Genomic DNA, 18647 nt, shown 5'->3' with positions numbered 1-18647 from the left:
GCATGAATCACTTCTCTGAATCAACGCTTCGAAATTTCATTTTAACTTAGTTACAATTCATCTGTTATTCATAACTTCATCATGCTCAGGGAAGAAACTCGAATTAACACAACATAAAGCCACAGAGGGAGGAGACCGAACGAAACAACAAAAAAAAAACACCAACACCATTAACTTCATTGCCCTCTGAGAGGGTATGTTCTGCTCAAGTCCAGGCTTCCGCACATGGAATGCTCGGTTTTTGTCCGAGGCTTGTCATGGCTTAAGGAGGAACTTGACCAGTCTAGGCTGGAAAAACATATGTTCTTTTTCAGCTATGTATTCCAGGAATGGCCCCCAGATGCGAGAGAACTTGGATGTCTTGCCCTCCATTGTGGCCGTTAGCTTTTCCATTCCAAGTAGCACCCAAACCTTCACCCACCAATAGGCTATATGGGGGCCCTCTAACTCTTTCCAGAAGCGGGCCCGTGTGAGGCGAGCTGCCATAAGTAGTTGAGTAATCAGATCACCTCTGAGGCCCGACAGCGGGTAAGACCCATCATCTAGTGTATCACCCAGCAGCATTATTTGTGGATCCATGGGTAGTAAAGCCCCACATATGTCTTTGATCTTTGATCTAATTTCCAGCCAGAAGGATTGTATGATGGGACAATGCCACCACAGATGACCCTGGTCCCCCCTGCCCCCACATCCATGCCAGCACATGTCAGGATAGTCTGGGTTCATTGCATGTAGCTTCTGCAGGGAGAAATACCATCGAAAGCAGAGCTTAAGAGCGCCTTCCCTTACTGCTGTGCACCTTGAAGATCTAGGAGCCCTACCCCAAATCCTCTGCCAGGATTCTTGGGAAACAGCGATCCCCAGCTCCCTCTCCCATGCCAACATATAGGGGAGTTTCTCATCTTCCGGAACATTTTCCAGGAGACGGTAACAGGTCGCTATTCTGTAGGAGTGCTGACCTTCTGAAGCCGTTAGTTCCAATTTTGTGGGGGACCTAGTGGCTGCCCTTTTCGTATTTGGGTTAGTTATCCAATGGCGGAGTTGTATATATCTAAACCTTTCAGTTTCTGGAAGATTAAACTTCTCTTTGCATTGGGCAAAAGTCAGGGGCGAGTTGTCCGCATAGAGCTCTTGTAGTCTCATTGACTTCCAATTTGACCAGAGCTGATATGAGTTGGGTTGAAGCCCAGGGGGTAAAGGCTGGGTTGTGCGTGAAATGGGAAAGTGGGCCCAGGCCTGATGTGAAACCTCTCTGCGAGCAGAACTTATCCCAACACCTGAGTGTAGTTACTGTGGTGTGAAGGAGGGATCCCCGATAGATGCGCGTCTCCCGTGGGAGAAAGGGCAGGTGACAAAGAGGGGCCCAGATAGATTGCTGTTCAATGTCCTGCCACTTAGGGGGCTCTACTGGATTAGTCCAGCTCAAGATGGCAGCGATTTGGGTCACTCGAAAATATCTTGGGATGAGAGAAGCCCCAGGCCTCCTAGCATCTTTCCCCGAGTTAGGAACTTACGTTGAATTCTTGGTGTTTTCCGCTGCCAAACAAAGCGGCCTATTTGTTTCTGTAGTTCAAGGAGATCTCGCTCTGGGATCAATATAGGGAGGGCCTGGAACATGTATAAAAGCCTAGGGAGCAAAACCATTTTAATTGCGCTGATGCGACCGAGCCAGGATATTTCTTTTGAGAACCATCTCTGTAAGGATTCTTTAGAGTCTTTTAAAAGGCTGGGGATATTGGCCTTCATCAGTCCCACAAAAGACCAACGCGAATTGGGCGAGCAGGTTCATAAGGGCAGGGATTGAGGTTCTGGCTTCTCTCAGAAAGCAGAGCACATCATCTCCGTATAACGCAACTTTGTGACTTTGCCCTCCTACTTCAAACCCCTGAATCTTCGGGTGGAGACGAATCCTCTGGGCTATGGGTTCCATTGCTAACGCAAATACCAGTGGGGATAGAGGGCAACCTTGTCTGGTTCCTTTACCCTAGGCTATCTGAGCTGTCCATTGCGAGTTAACTCGTATTCGGGTTGAAGGGATCTGAAAGTTTGACAGGTTTAATCTCGAAAATTTCGGCCAAAGCTCTTTAACACCAAGTTCATATAATCCCAGGACATGCTATCAAACGCCCGATGGGCTTCTAAGGATAGCAATAAGAGAGGGCATGGGGTTGTGGGGGAAAGAGCTATCAAGTCTATTGCTCTGCGGATATTATCATGTGCAGAACAACCCTGAATGAACACAGTCTGATCTCTATCTATTATTGTTGGCAATACCTCCCCTAACCGCCGGGTTATAATTTTGCTAAACATTTTTGCATCGGTATTCAGCAAGGCTATAGGGCGGTAGGATGTGCACTCTGTTGGGTCTTTCCCAGGCTTCAGGATTAGGGTCGTAGCTGATTCTGCCATTGACTGTGTAACAGTACCTGTCTCCCATAGAAAGTTAAATAGCTTTGTGAGGCGGGGTGTGAGCTCTGCGCTAAAGGTCTTATAAAACTTGTTTGAAAACCCTTCTGGACCCGGGCTTTACCAAGGGGAAGAGATTTGATTGCCATTTCCACTTCTTGTGTAGTTATCGGGTCTTCCAGAGGGTCTCGCAGAGCCTGTGAAACTTGTGGGAGTTTTGCTTTTGCTATGAAGTCTTTGGAGGTTTGTGAATCTACCGCATGTGGAGTTGCTTGTTCCCTGAAGAATTTTTCAATAATTTGGAGCTTGCCATCTTCCGAGGAGACGTACCTGCCTCCGTCATCTCGTAAGATGTCTATCCTGTTTTGTTTTGTCTGTTTTTTCAATTTAGCCGCTAATAATTTCTTGCCCTTGTTCCCCCTCGTGTAAAAGTATTGCTTAGTGAGCATCATATGGTAGGCTGCCTTCCCCGTGTGGTGTGCCTCAAGTGCCTTCCTGGCTATCCGCAGGTCTCTTAAGGAGCGCCGCAAACCCTGTTCTTTAGCTCTTCAAACTTACGGGCTTCATTCTCTAGCTGCAACTGCAGGAGTCTCCTGGCCTTCCCCCTCTGTGCCGCCTGCTCAATCAAATGCCCCCTAATCACTACTTTACTTGCTTCCCATATCGTGCCCCAGTTCATGCCGCCTGTGTCGTTCTCACTATAATACAGCTCCATGGACTCCCTTATGAGTTTGGATTAATGGGTCTTCTAATAAGAAATCATTCAATCGCCGGAGGGGGCTTTTGGGTTGGGGTTGCTTGAAGCGGGGACATTGTTAATCTCAATGGGGCGTGATCTGAGAGAGCTTCTGGAAGTATTTCTGCATCTATCACTGAGGGGATTATTGAGTCTGAGATAAAAAACATGTCTAGCCTGGAGGACCCCCTGGGCACCGCCGAGAAGTAGGTGTAATTTTGCTCCTCTTGATGGCAATAACGCCATATCTCAATGAATGAGTGTTCCAGCAGCAGCGTGGCAAGTGCTCCAAAGTTACTCCTATCATTGGCTGTTGGGGACAAAGTTTTATACACTAAGGGGTTAATTACAACATTAAAATCACCACCCAAAATTATTTCTCCCTCTGCGTGGTCAGACAAAGCTTTAGATCATTTTGCGAAAAATATATCTTGCTTAGCATTTGGAGCATATATGGAAACCAATGTGATTTTGCGCCCCTCTAACATGGCCACCACTAGCAAGAACTTTCCTTCTTCGTCTCAAACCACCACTAATGTCTTGAGGGGGGTACGCTTGCGAACCAGGATGGCAACCCCTCATTTCTTTAGGCCGTTGGAAGCAAAGAACGTTGTGGGTTAAAGCCTATTGTTAAGGTGAAATTCATCAGCGGGCCGTAGGTGAGTTTCCTTGAGGAATAGGAATGCTGCGTCTAAGCTTGCCAATCTATGGAACAATACATTACGTTTTAAGGGGGAATTTAAGCTTTGCACATTGAGTGATACATTTAAGGTTCGGGGTCGCCACACCAGGTTCGCTTAGGCTTCTGTGCCCTGTTTAGTGGCAATGATTCAACCCACGGGGAGAGCTGCCACGCTCGACATCCAACTCCCGGACCCCCTGAATGTGTCCCAGGGATATCCTGCCTTCTGTAAGGGCCAACGGTGGAGGCCCGGCGGGAGGGCGCAAGAACGAGACGCCCCAGGAGGCTCTTCGTTGTGGTGCAGCGTACAGATATTGTGTGGTGTGTGGGGTCATAGCTCAAGCCTATTGACATTGTATTAAGAAGAAAACAAAAAACATTAAAAAAAGTCAAAAAACAAAATGAGTGAAACAACATTGTTGAGGCTCGTGCCAGCCTCAATTCCCAAACTAACTTTAACAAACCGTCAAACATATCAGGCGCCATCCACTTAGGTGCCCAAATCCGCTGAACAGCAAGAACTTCTATTACCCTTAGTCAGCCTAGCATCTAGTATTCAGGACCCACAGTTGTTTGGATTGCACACCGGATTATAGGCGGAGCCACAATGAATCCTCACCACGGGCTCCCCGATCAGCGAGGGCCCAGGTGAGTGGTGTGTAGGGCCATGAAGAGAAAGTGGGCGGGTACATAACCCTGGATCCACCCAACCAGACGTCCTGGGAGGCTTTGCATCAAGTGGGACACCATTAGTTAGGCATGAGTAAGTGAGAAGTCCAATTTTCCCCTTGATGAATGTCGTTAGGTCGAATACCTCTCCAGTTGAGCTGGCCGTAATGCTGTCTCCCTCCGACATCAGGGGGGGCCTCGGGTTCACGTCGCCGGTCAGCCTCTTCTGTGGTTTCTGTTTCTTGGTGTGGGTTTGCCTCCAGACGAAGCCAACCCTGGGGCTTTCTCCACTTGTCTTTTGGCGTGGGGCTGAACGTAGAATCCCTCATGTCTTGAGTGCAGGGCCTAGAGGAATCGTCACTGGTTGCCTCCGACATTAGCCCTTTTGCCTCGTCCTCTGAAGAGATTACATAGTCTTGATCATGGAGGTCGAAGAGTAACTTGCACGGGAATCCCCAGCGATACCAAATCTTTTTAGCCCTCATCCAGGCCGTCACCCTCTATAGCCGTCTTCTGTTTGCTAGGGTATATGGAGAAAGATCTTGAAAGAGCTGTACTTTCGCTCCTCAAAATGGTATTTAGACCGAGTTCCTGGCTGCCAACATGATCTCCTCCTTCTGACGGAAGAAATGCACACGATTAAGGACGTCCGGCAGTAGGTTTCTTTTAAGCTGGGCTGAGGTGTATACCCGATGGGTTCTATCCAACATCAAATCTTTAGATGGGGAAAGGTCAAGGAGGGATTTAAATAGTGCTTCCACATACTCGGGTAGGTCCTGATCTGAGACCTGCCGGGGAATGCCACGAAGACGCACTTTATTCCTCCTTGACCTGTTTTCGAGATCCGCCTGTTTCGCCCAGATGTCTTCCAGCTGTTCTTCAATGATCCTCACCCTCTGTGAGTACCTCGTTGTCGTGCGTATGCTCACAGGTTATATTTTCCAGCTCGTTGGCTCTGGTCTCAAGACCCCCTAGATGTGACGTCAAGTGTGCAAGTGACTGGGCTAGAGAGTCTTTTGAAGTTTTAATTTCCATTTTAATTTCCTGAGTGATGTCTTGCTTAAAGGACCTTAGCATCTCCTCAAAGTACTCTCTGGAAAGGGCCATGTTTGAATGCTGTATCAGAGACGGGGCTGGGTGAATATCAGCTGTAACTATGTGTGAACAGGATGAGGTTGTTGGCTGCGGCGTCAGGAAGGCCTGTATACCATGCACTTTCTGCTTTCCTGTAGTTTTAGGCATTGCCAGTAGCTCTAGTATGAACTGCGTTAATGCACTCGCAGCGGAGGGGTTTGTGCTTGATTAGAAGGTGCAAAGTGGGAACTTCCCCAGCAGGTGTTGATCTTAATTCCCCGGCTTGGGTCGTGAGAGGCAGTGGGGGATTTCTTATTTCTTTACTCGAGGCTCCAAAACTTTCTGTGGGGATGCTTTAGCTCTTGCGGCTCATGCTGCCCCCATCAAAGTTCCGGAGGGCACAGGACGGGTAATCGCACGTTGTTCCCCCGGGCAGGCTTCTTAATGAGCACCCTAGAGACACGCAGGCACCCACCTGCTAGTTGCTGCATGTGTGCCGGAATCTTCAGCAGTTATGCACGGGCCATTCAAACTGGAAGTCAGCCCGAGGCTGGAGCCCATACCTGGTGTCTGCGCGGTGTCTCCCCAGGTCCCCACGGGCCCCCGTTAGGGTCCGGTTTCAGGCCGATGTTCGGTGGGCGGCAATCAGCCATGAAAGGAGGGCCGCGGCGTAATATCCCCGAACGCCCGACCCTCCCGCGTTCCAGCTCCTGCGCGGGTGGCAAGGTCCGCCCTCCTCCGGACCGTGATGTAGAGCCGTGGCGTTCAGTCGGTCAGCGGTAATGCCAGCCTCAGGTGCGCCGGACCAGGAGAAACGATCCACCCCCGCCGGGGTGCCCAGATCAGGCCGCCGCTCCGCCTCTCATTCCCTTCGGCCGAGCGGCGGGACGTTCCATACTACGCACCCCCTGTAAAGTCCTGCCGGGGGCGTCAGCCTCTTCCCATCCAAATGGCACAGCTGGTGGGCCGCCGCGGTGAGATCTTGCCTCGTCGGCCAGCTTGCCCGAGTGCCGACACAACTCGGCAATGGGTCAGAGTTCTAGCTCGCTCACACTGGCACGTGCCGCCATCTTCTTCCAGGGGGCGCACCGTACCGCTTTGCAGGAGACACCTCCAGATTCAGGGCACTCAGCACCCCATTCTGGTCATGTCACTTTTTCACTTTCTGAGGGCCACACAAAATCAACCAAAATAAGTCTTTTATGTGTCCTTCAGAATCCTTTGATGTCATGTCAATCACCTCACAAATAAAGTTTTTAAAAACAGTGACGATAGCAATCCAAACTTGAACAAGTCTCTAAGTAAGGAATGCAATATGGGGGAAGTTGGAACAAGTTCTAGAGCCAATAGAATATAACCAGTGAAGGGGTACAACTGTATTCTATTTAAAGAGAACTGAAAGATTAATAGAAGACCTAGTAAATGAGGTGCATCAGGCAGCAAGCCTTTGGGGGAAAGATGCCTTCCAGGAGGGTATACCAGGGGATTTACCAAGCCCAGAGGGGGATTCCTGCCAGGGAAGTACACCAGGTAATCCGTAAAGAGTTTGTGAAAAGGAAAGAACATTGTGAAGGGGGTCCATGGCAGGGCTTTCACCAGGAAACCGTCTTTAATAAACTGTTGAGTAGAATAGACACTTGGCGCCATTCTTATAAAAACCACCACTACTTTGAAAAGATTCTCTTTGCTTAAGAAGGCGTTGTGTAAAAAAAGAAATTTCTACTACTCTTGGTAAGCCATTGTTTTGGAAAGACAAATTTCTCATCCCTAAGAAAGTGTTAAAACATAATTTCTTGAGTTGGTAAGAGATACTTTACCATCATTAAACCACCATTGTTTGGAAAAGACAATTTTCATTGTTTTAAGTATTATGGGAAAGAGACATTTCTACCACTTTTGATATGATATGATAGTTTATTTATATAGCGCCTTATTTATATAGCGCCTATACACAATATGTTTCAAAGCGATTCAAGGGAGGGAGCAAGGGAAAATACAATGACATTCTTACAGGCCATGAACAGTAAGTATGTGAAATTAACTATCGTACTCGGGCTGACGACATTTCAGATAGTGCAAGAGCTAAGACATAGATAAGGAAGGGATGGGGATAGTGGAAGAAAATGGAAACGGGCGGGTGACTACTGTACTAGGCCTGACGATATTTCTGATAGAGCTGGAGAAAAACAAAAGATGAGGGAGAGGGGTGCAGATAGGGAGGGGAGATACAAAATAAGTGACTATCGTACTAGGCCTGATGACATTTCAGATAGTGCTGGAGGAGGGTGGGGGGAGAGGGAAAAAAAACAAGTAAGGGGCGGAGACAGACGAGGTTGCTATCGTACTAGGTCCAGGGACATTTCTGATGGAGTAAGTGCAAAGAAGAAAGTAAGGGGGAGGAGGGGAGGAGATAGGAAAAGGGAGAAAGGGAGAGGAGGAGAGAACAGAGTAAGCAGTCAAAAAGAGTGGAGAAGCAAGAGGGGAGAGCGAATACAATTGCAGAAGTCAGTAGTAACACATAATGTTCCAAGCCAGGATACAAGATGAAGATGGGAATATCATGATTCAGGGGCACCATGAGTACAAGATGCAGAGGAAGTCCAGCAAGAGAGTTGAGAAAGGGTGATGCACCGTGAATCAATCAAGTCCATAAAAGTCAAATCTAGCATTGGCCACAAGACGGTGATGTTGACACCAGAATGTATCAGGACAGACTCCTGCAGAAGTAGGCTGGAGAGGGCGGAGGGGGAGCAGGGTAGAAGAATCAAGCAAAACAGGCAACACCTGTGTGCGAGAAGGGAGGGGGACACAAGGGAACATCACAGGGGGACTAAAAGGGGTGTGGATGGCCTGTGGGGACAGAGGGAGTAACACATGTTGGTGCATGCTTACCTGCTGTCTGAGCAGGGGGTCGGGCCCTGGGTCCTCCCGGTCCAAACAGGAATTGCCCTTTTCTTCGCCAGCTCTCGCTTCGGACACCTCGGGCAAGAGACACCCTTGATCTAAGAGTTAAGAGCAGGAAGGAAGAGGCAGGGCTAAGCAGGTGGGTGGGGCTTAGGCTAGGTGCCTCGCTGCCGTACACTGGAACACCCTCCCTAGCTCCTTGCGCTCTGAACCCTCACTGGCCGCCTTTCGGAAAGCCTTGAAAACTACCCTGTTCACCTAACAAACATATACCTAGCCTTCATGAATGTTCATGTTTGATGCATTACGTGGTATGACACCACCTATATCTGATCACAGGTCACTGCCTCACTGTTAACCCAAGGCACAAACTTTACCCTTTGTAACTAAGTTTTCCTTACAAGTAACAGTGCCACAATGCCCCCGGGCTGTCTGCGCGCTATATAAATGTAATAAATAAATAAATAAATAAATAGGTGACCTAGATTTTAAGGAACCATTGTTTGAATTGAACACTTTCAATAATCTACCTGAAACAGTTCAGGGAACCATCCCCTGGATGCAAGGATTGTTTTGTTGGATTTATATATTCGGTTGTTGACCCTTTTTATTGAATTTAAAGCAGACATATTTTTCTTGCACATTTTGTTGTTCATTTTTAGTGTGAGGGTCAGATATGTTTTGGACACAAGGACAGTTTGCCTACTTTTGACAAGGAGACACAGACTGATCTTTAGTTTTTGTTAGGCAGAAACCTGTGCAGTTCCCTCTGGGACCACTGCAAAAGATTTAGGACTACAGGTGTTTGGCAGTAACCCCACTTGGTAGCAGTCTGTACCACACAGATTCACTTGGTAGCTGTGGCTGAGCAGTCAGACTTCCCTCAAGAAAAGTTAGGCAGTATACAGAGTATTCACGATAGGTCAAAAGAACACAGTAGAACAAGCAAACACTGACCAGAGCTTGGTGTAAAAGAGATATAATTATTTATTTAAAACCACATCTAATAAAACACACAGGCACTAATATTAAGAAGTTCAAAAACACGGTCACTAAAAGATATACACTCCCTTAAAAGAATATTAGACAAGTCTTAAGTAAAGCCCCACTTATTTTCAGACAGCGGTGAGCGCTTAACGCAGATGGCACTCCAATAATTTGTTTAAAAAGGGAGAGAAAAGCAGAGTATAAATTGAAACAGATCCCAACACTTTCACAAGAACACAGCAATAGAGGAAGGCAGAGTCAAACCGTGAAGTTGGAGTTCAGAAGGCCGGATCCACTTTAAGAGGATCAGAACGAAATGTGTCCACGGTCACACGGTTGAAAAGTGCACAAAAGTCTCGAAAAGGTTCAGAAAGAGTTGAACCAAAAGAAAGGGACCAGTTAGATGGTCAAGGCGGCCAGCCCAGTCCAGAAGGTTATGCGATTATTATTACCTTGTAGCAATCTTTAGAAAGGGAGGCCTGGCGGACACGGTACCTTAAAATGGTGAGAATACTCCAGCGGGGGCAGTTGTTCCTGGCAGCGGATGCAAGTTGGTGCTTCGTCCGGGGGAAGAGAAGATTTCGTCAGGGAGGAAGACAGGAGTCCGTTGCACTGCCAGGGAAGAAACCAGCCGCGGAGTTCTCAGTTAAAAGGAGCGGTCCTTTAGTTCGCGGTCCAGTGGTAAGTGGCTATCCGGTTGCCGGGGTGCTTGGCACGGGCAATTCGACCACAAGACGTCCTGGGATGCGAGAAAAAGAAGGTAAACTGGTTGTGCCCACCAGTCAGGGGGAGAAGACTCTCCAGCAGGGAGATCTTCTCTGTCGTCGGGGAAGTGGTGAGTCGGTTCCGCAGGGCTCCACCGGTGGTGTCGTCGTAGCAGGTCGGCTCAGCTTCTCCCTCGTCGGATTCTCAGTTTCAATTGAAATCTGGGCTGGGCAGCTCCTTTTTGGTGCAGGCCCCCAGCTTGTGGAGCAGTGTTCCAGAAACACTCAGAACCGTTACCAACCTTACTGTTTTTAGGAAAGGGTTGAAGACTCATCTTTTCAGATGATGAACTGGGATACGGGGGATTATGACCACCTCATGGCTTAGCGCAGACGTTCCTATTGTATTGTTTTGTTTTTCGTTGTTTGCCTAAGCGCCCTGATGCCCACGGGCTATCGGCGCTATACAAAAAATAAATACATACATACATACAGTTCCTGTGGCGACTTCTGAAGTTCCAGTCCCCAAAGCCCTGCTTTTATGCAGCACACCCCTATTCACTCAGCCTAGCTGTCAATCAAACATGCTAAGTGGTGAGCCGGCCGGCTCACCACTTGGGCCAATGACACAAGAGTGCGACTTGAGTTACCAAGGTAACTCAGTCCAGGGTGCCTTAACCCCCTCCCGCACCCCCTGTGGTACCCAGAGTGGCGCCACTTTTGGAGGCTTCTGTGGAGAAGCCCGCCAAAAGTGGAACAAAGGGCTCGACTTGGGTTGGAGTCACAGAAGAGAACACAAACGCCATTTTAGAATCGAGTCCTGGCAAAAAATACCAACCGGCGAATTAATATTAAATAAATAAACCTGCGGTATGTTCGAGGCTATGAGAATTAAATAATTAAACTTGGTAGCCTCGAACAATGGGAAAATCCCATAGGGATATATTCGCGGTCGAATATAAAAAGTAGTATCCACTGCCACCAGCCAAAACTCGATCAGGGGGGACGGAGATGTGCCCCCTTGACTAACAGACCCCGGGGCAATCGAATTGCCCCGACCAGTACGTCCACAATATGATGGTTTGTACTCGTTTCTGTTCATAATTTGGGACTAGTAAAGCCAATGGTGACTTAACATGCCCTGGGAGACAGTAGTCAGTCTCAGGGTATGGAGTCTATGGTGGGGTGTCGCTATGACACCCCTGTGTCACTGCACGGAGGGTGCTGTGTAACACAAATAGTAAAAAGACATGAGACCCTATGGAGTAAAGGACCCCATAGCCCATAAAACACATTAACAGTCAAAGGAACACCATAAATCATGTCCAAGAGTGGGAGAAAGAGTCTCACATAATGCTGTGGTCTGTGATCAAAGGAACAGATGCATCCTGGCTCGATGTCTTCGTGGTTTATTATTTTATTCGTAACATACACCGCACAGGTTTCCAAACAGGTGAAACATGGGCCATATATCCAGACCCTCCCATTTTACCGGCCTGTACACGGGGAAGCGTTAGTTCAGCCAACGCAGTGAATGGCAGTATGGTCTATGTAGCTGGCTTCATTTCACTCGACATTGTAGCCGGATCCTCGACTCTAGGCGTCTTGGGCACCGACAGCTAGCGCATTGCTGACCCTGGTTGCTGAAAGGGTTTCTGAAGACATGGGTATGGTAGATTTTCCTAACACAACGAGTAATCCATCAGAAAGACTATTGGTGAAGTTATTTGTTCATCTCTCCCCAAAACATGTTTGCAATTGTCGATTTTATATAATTTTATACAATTTTTGTGTGGTTTGACATCTATAATCCTGGCATCCAGATGAAGTAAAGACATTCTAACTCAGGATACCTGATGCGCCGGAACACCATCCAAGTTGCTCTGTCCATGTCATGATATGTAGCTTGGCATTCTGGCCTGCCAGAAACTAGAACTCTGTCTTTGACATGGTCAGCTTAAAAATTTGCCTGGACAAACACGTCCCTAAGGCGTTTGGGTGAGCATTTTGGACACTGAATGTACTCAAAGATGGAGACCCTCTGGTTTAGCTGATAATCATCTGTATAATGTAAAATGACATGCCCTGTTGTGCTGTCAAGGCCTTCAGTGTGTACTATAAAGTAGTTGGAAACATGGATGGCAACATTCACTCTGCAGGGCTTGCAAAATCTACTAGCTCACTTGCATGAAGGGCAAGTTCCATTTGCATGACACTTGATCTTGCTGGCGAGTATGGGGATGTTAAAACTTATTTTTCATTTACTGCAAACAAACTGTTTGCAGTAAATGGCAAATACTAGTTTTACTGTGCATGCTTGACAGCATTGCACCAAATATGAACAGTGCTTATGCCGACATGCACCATTTTACAAAAAGCACTGGTAAATATTTTGTCGCCTGTCACCTTGGGGCAAGTGCATTTCTCTTAAGTAGAGTATGTAAACTAAGGAACTCGCCCTGCATGTCTAGTGGGATTTTTGAGAATTTGCAAGGCTTGCTATGTGTGTGGCTGCATATCTTTTTTGTAGCCCTGTTCATTGAATGCACATTCGCCATACGCGTTTGTGGTTTCTTTCACTGGTTGCCAATTTCTTTCATATCGTTTAAATGTGTTATTGAAGTGTCTGAATCCAATCTTTTTCAGATTCTATGTATTATAATTCTATGTACTATAACTATGAACTTTTTCTGTTTTAGGTTACAAATTACATCGTGTCTGATTGCAAAGTACCCCCTTAGTTTGCCAAACTGTGAGCTAGCTCTATTATTGACAGTCCTGCACCAACTGCTCTCAGAGCAGCGACGGGGTGAAAGAGCTCGGTATGTGCTCCAGTGCCTTACAGAGGTTGCCACTTGCCAAAGTCAGAAAACGGATGTAAGTGCCTCGCAGAAGATGGACCTGCAGAAAATGTGGATTAAATTGTGGGCTAATGTCTTGCGCAGTGTAAGCTCCCAACAAATTGAAAGTGAAAGTTTTGGATTACTTGGAGCGATCATCCAAGGCAGCCTAATCCCTGTAGACCAGGAGCTCTGGAAGATATTTTCTGGCACAGCATGCAAGCCATCAAGGTAAGATGTATGGCAATAAAATATACTTTAATGTATTTTAGTATGCGGTTTTGTAACACCACAAATCATGCCGATCCACGTTTGAGTGCCTGAAGAGACAGGAAGGAGAATGGGTAAGATGGTGGTGGGAATAGATTGTAGATGTAGGAAAGTGCAGGTCAAAAGTGTGTTAACCATTTATAGTCCCAAATATGCCAATACGAGGATAAAAATGAAATAATCAGAGTAACTTCTGGTGCACGAGAGAAAACCCAGCTTTATTCGAGCACAAATGCCCGTTGGCAGAGCATATAAAATAACTAAAAAATTGTGACATGAACAACTTTTTATATGCAGAACTAGTCATAAATGATGTCACAATTAGCTATTATAAAACTTCTATTCTAGTCCTAGATTGGACGGTAGAGTATAGGATATATGTTTATCTATAAGGGAACCTCGTTGTAATGTGTTCCTCTATAACTAATCACTCCTCCTAGGTAAAACCTTCTACAATTATACATTTCAGTTAAACACCTTATTGCTTGGCGCTGTACTGCACTAGTCAATAAGTGGTTTGGGTTAGAGCTAGTGAGGCATCGAGATAGACTCCCAGGATTTTGACCGTCTATGACCACATCCCAAAAAAAAAAGTCCTAGAATAGGATCCAGAGTCATAGAAAGAAACTATATCCCAGAAGCTGACCGGAAGAACAGAAATTCCTACTGAAGTAAAGAGGTGAAAACAGAATAGGCCAAACTTGACCAAGTGAAGATGGTTCAATGCATCTGTCCTATGGACAGAAATGCATTGGACATCTGAAAATAGCCTATATCTCTGATGAATAAATACTTCTGTTTATATAAAAAGCATAATATTGTGAACGTTTTGATTAAGGGAAGAATTATGAGCTACATATGCTAAATGATTGTTCATATAATATATGCACAAATGTGAATGATAGTGATTTTTTTTCACACAGGTCCTTCCAGACGTTTGGGTCATCTAACACAAACCAATGTTTCTAGACACATTTTCACACCAATGCGCAAGTGGAGTTATTCTGGCTACAGGACCAAATAACTATTTGAAAATGAATACAACCTAACAAAAAATTTGAGGACTCAATACAAGCAGTGCCGGCTCTGTCCTGTATCTTACTAGTCAATAAGTGGAACATAAGGTGATTGGCCAGTCTTTAGCTCATCGTCCTTGGCCACCTTCAAATGGTGCCAAGTTACGTTGTGAGGAAGGAGGTATAGGTGAAATGCTGTGATCCAATTTAAAGAAGATACTCCCTACTTGTTCTCAGGCCTGCTGTTTTCAGTCTTGTTTGTGGCCTTGGTGTGCCGCCCCTGTGTCTGGATGTGTTAATTGATTCTGGCATAAATGACCATTATTTCAGTCATGTGGTAGAGGACTATTGTTCGGGACCTAATTTCATCTATTTATTGGATTTTCTGTTTCAGCATTTGTGTGCTTCCTCACGGTGTCCTCGTGTGACACTGTATATTCATTTGTTTTGTGATCTATTGGCACGGTAGCTACTCGCATCTGACATTCAAGGATATGTGTTTTTCTCAATGCTACCACTGAAACTAATTAAATTTAATAATTGTGCTGTGTGCTCTGGGAAACGTCATCTGGAATGGTTTTAGCTTGCTATACTGAACTCCCCTCAGTGCACTGACCTTGGTTACTGGGGCTACTGTCTGAGCTCTGCGTGGGCTACACACCATGTGTTAAGCAATTAAGATCTGTAGAGAGATAAACACTGTAGCATGCTCTGCATCCAATTACGCACGTGTGGGAGGAGCAATCGGAACGTGCATGTGTCTGTGAGATAATGGCAGAAGTCGGCACCACTCCATCCTTTAAGTATTGTTCATTCAATTAGATCCAATATTCTTCATTGGGTAACATTCTTAGGAACAATCAGGCTAAAGATGATCCCGTAACACATGGATCTGTAAAAACCTCAAAAACCAAGCAACCGGGTGGTACCACCCAGTCATGCGTGATGCTCTCACAATCCTCAAGAACCTGAGCTGGTAATTCGTAAAATAGTGTTTCAAATATCCTTTTTCTTTCCTTTAATATAGTGTATCCATACTTCACTGTAGAGTCCTTATGTACTGTGGCATTATGAATTTGTTTAACAACCGTTTTATAAAAATACATTTTTATTGCCTGATTTTTAAGCCAAAAATGGCAATCTAATGGCCGAACTGACTCCTAGGTCAAAATGTAACTACAGGTCAATGCATTTCAGAGTTTTACTACATCATCAGGGCTTAAAGTTTGAGTCTTTTCCCTTTCTCTCTCCTACTTTTCTTGTTGGAATCACTCCATCCTGTCCTCGATTACTTACGACAGCTGTATACAGGTCCAAGCCACCACAGCTAAAAGTGTATGTATCTGCCCGTAACTATTTCATGGGGCATGAGTTAGTGGTCCGAGCCTGACGGATTGCATAAGGGAAAAAAGAGGCTGGGGAAGGCAATGCAACCAACTCTTCGTTGGGGTATCTTTCAGTTTTGCAATCTGTTCCGTTAAGGCATTCAGCAATACCGTTGGCCTGTGGGTGATAAACAGTACACAGCTTGTGCTTGATGCCAAGCAGGGATGTTAATTCAGAAAATAATTCATTTACAATGTGTGGTCCGTTGTCTGACGTTAGCACTTCACACACTCCCAGTAGGGGAAGCACCTCTTGTACAAGGAAATTAGCTGCTGACTGGGCATCACCATGGATACATGGACCTGCTTTCATCCAGTGTGAAAAGGGACACACCACCACAATTATATATTGGCAACCATCGGAATTTTGGAGCATATCAACATAGTCGATGTGCAAATGCCGGAATGGGCCTATAGGGTGGGGTGTTGCTCCTCTCACCATTTTCAGAGTATGCCCTGCGGTAATTTGCTGGCACGTTACACAATTGATAACAAAATCGACAACATGCTCTAGCAGGTTAGGGATAAACCAGTGCTCTGAAACGTCTGCTGCAACACATTCTCTTATGGCGTGTACTGGGTAGTGCAGCTGTTCTATCGCTACTGTGAGCAACTCAAGCAGTATGACAGGCTTTCCTGTGCTGTCTTGTCACCACACTAGGCCATTAGGGGATTATGGGCACCCCCTCTTTGTACAAATGGCGACACAAGCAGCACCTTTTTATATGCAGAACTAGTCATAAATGATGTCACAATTAGCTATTAACATAAAATGTCAATTCTAGTCCTGGATTAGATGGTAGAGTATAGGATATATGGTTTTCTATAAGGGAACCTTGTTATAATTGGTCCTCTATAACTAATAACGCTTCTTAGGTAAAACCTTCTACAATGATACATTTCAGTTCAACACCTTATTGGTTGGTGCTGTACTGTACTAGTTATTAAAAGGAACATGCGTTGATTGGCCAGTTTTTTCTCATTGGCCTTGGCCACCTTCACATCGTGCCAAGTTTCGTGGTGAGGAAGGCAGGGTGGGCAAACAGCTATGATCTCATTTTAAGAAGATATTCCCTACTCATTTCCAGGCCTGATGTTTTCACTATCAGTTTTGTTCGTGGCCTTGGTGTGCTGCCCTTGTGTCTGGATGTGTTAATTGGCTCTGGCACGTGGTATAGGACCATTGTTCGGGACCTAATTTCATCTAGTTATTGGATTTTTGCTGTTTCAACGTTCATGCGCTTTCTCGTGGTGTCCATTTTGGACGCTTTATATTCATTTATGCGATCTATTGGCACGGTAGCTTCTCGCACCTGGCATTCACGGACATGTGTATTTCTCAATGCTACCAAATGAAACTAATTGAGTTTAATAATTGTGTTGTATGCTCTGGAAAACGTTATCTAGAGTGGCTTCAGCTTGCTATGCTGAACTCCCCTCGGCGCGCTGACCTTGGTTACTGGGGCTAGTGTCTGATCTCTGCGAGGCCTGGAAACCGTGTGTTAAGCAATTTTATGTCAGACTGCAGTATTTCAGAATTGAGGCCTTGTTAGGTTTAGTCTAAAATGGCAGTACTTCGGTTATTTCTCGCAATTTTGTGCCCTTCATCTTTTGCGTGTTTATACTTAATATGGGTATTCTTTTTGTCTATGCGCTAATATTTTTCATGTCTATGTGCATGTTTTCTTCAGGTCTACGTGCACTTCATGTCTGCTACGTGTTAATCTTGTCTGCTATGTATACTAAGTATGTGTGCATGCCACCATTTAATTACTCCCTACCTGTGTGTATAATAAGTGCAACTACCTTCCGCCCTACTTCAGTCACACCATCTATTGTACTCTTAATGGCAACTACATGGCTCTTAACAATTCGACCTACCACACTTTTCGCAGTTTATACTTTAGTTTGTTATTGTGATGGGGAAAAGGTGCAGATGTTGGGTGCATGGCCAATAATGGAGCAACCCTCATCTCTATTACCACAACAACATGAGATATTTAAGATTGATTGTAAGTGCAATGAAGTGGGTTGTTTATGAAGGCAAGCTAAGGACTTTTGGTCAGTCTTAAATGATTGAGTTTCAGCATAATGATAACTCTATCGATGCATTGGGTTCTGTGATGGTATGTCTTGAGATAGCAGATTTATTCAAGTGATGAGGCTTGCACAAAACCATCACGTGTCCATGCTCTGAATTTCAAGTAGTTTGGGTCTTGTTTGAGTGATATGGGTAGCTTGTTCCAAATAAATGGTGCAGCCACAGTTCTGCTCCGATGTCAAGTTTTTTGACTGACTATTGGTTTGTTGCTTGTTAATGATTTTAGGCCTTTTGTCATTTTGTATTTGTTGACGCATGTAGGTAGATAACTAGGGCCTTTTTCCATAGACATTGGTGGATTACGCAGAGATTCTTTATTTCTCTTTATTTTATTGTTTTAAGCACAGACCTAGTTTGAGAGCAGCAGAGTGCTATACGGAGTGAGGGTAGCCAGCGTTTGGGCTGGCACCTTTTAACAGAGGAATACTATGGGTGGAGGTCTGTGCGATGGTATGCACATCCACTGGGACTAGCCCTTGGTCAGGTGCTGTTAAAAAAGCCATGTTTTTGTTGTTAATGTTAATATTACTCTGAACTACTGTAAACCGTTCTAAGGGAACCAAGATTGTAGAACCAGGCCGATGGCGCCACGTGGTTTCAGCTCAAGGATGAATCTGGCTGCTTTGTTTTGGACAGATTTGGTGGTGGTGTGCAAGGTTAATTCTTAGTGGAAGGTAGATGCCAGTGTGGGGCAAGTAAATAAAAGCTCAAGGCTTGCTGTGTCCAAATGTATAGGTTTTCTTCTATTCTGTTTTTGTTATGCAGGTAGAAACTGAAACAAGACCGTTTTTTCTGTAACAAATGATCTGTTTGTACCAAGTTAAACCATATCTTTACACCAAAGTTAACCATTTACCTTTTGTCCTTCAGTTA

General features: G+C 45.5%; 1 protein-coding gene across 2 annotated transcripts in view; it reads left to right on the top strand.

The window, feature by feature from the left end:
• Window positions 1–18647, top strand: part of ATM (ATM serine/threonine kinase) — a 3046976-nt gene that overhangs the window by 708645 nt on the left and 2319684 nt on the right. For both annotated transcript variants that reach the window (XM_069640412.1, XM_069640413.1), the window contains one exon: window positions 12862–13233. In XM_069640412.1, coding sequence (XP_069496513.1) covers window positions 12862–13233 — 372 coding nt within the window. The remainder of the gene's footprint in view (window positions 1–12861; window positions 13234–18647) is intronic.

Source organism: Ambystoma mexicanum, chromosome 7q, assembly GCF_040938575.1.
Source record: "Ambystoma mexicanum isolate Mex_15411 chromosome 7q, UKY_AmexF1_1, whole genome shotgun sequence".
NCBI lineage: Eukaryota > Metazoa > Chordata > Amphibia > Caudata > Ambystomatidae > Ambystoma > Ambystoma mexicanum.
The sequence above is the reverse complement of the archived record's forward strand: the minus strand, read 5'-3'. Positions and strand labels throughout refer to the sequence as shown.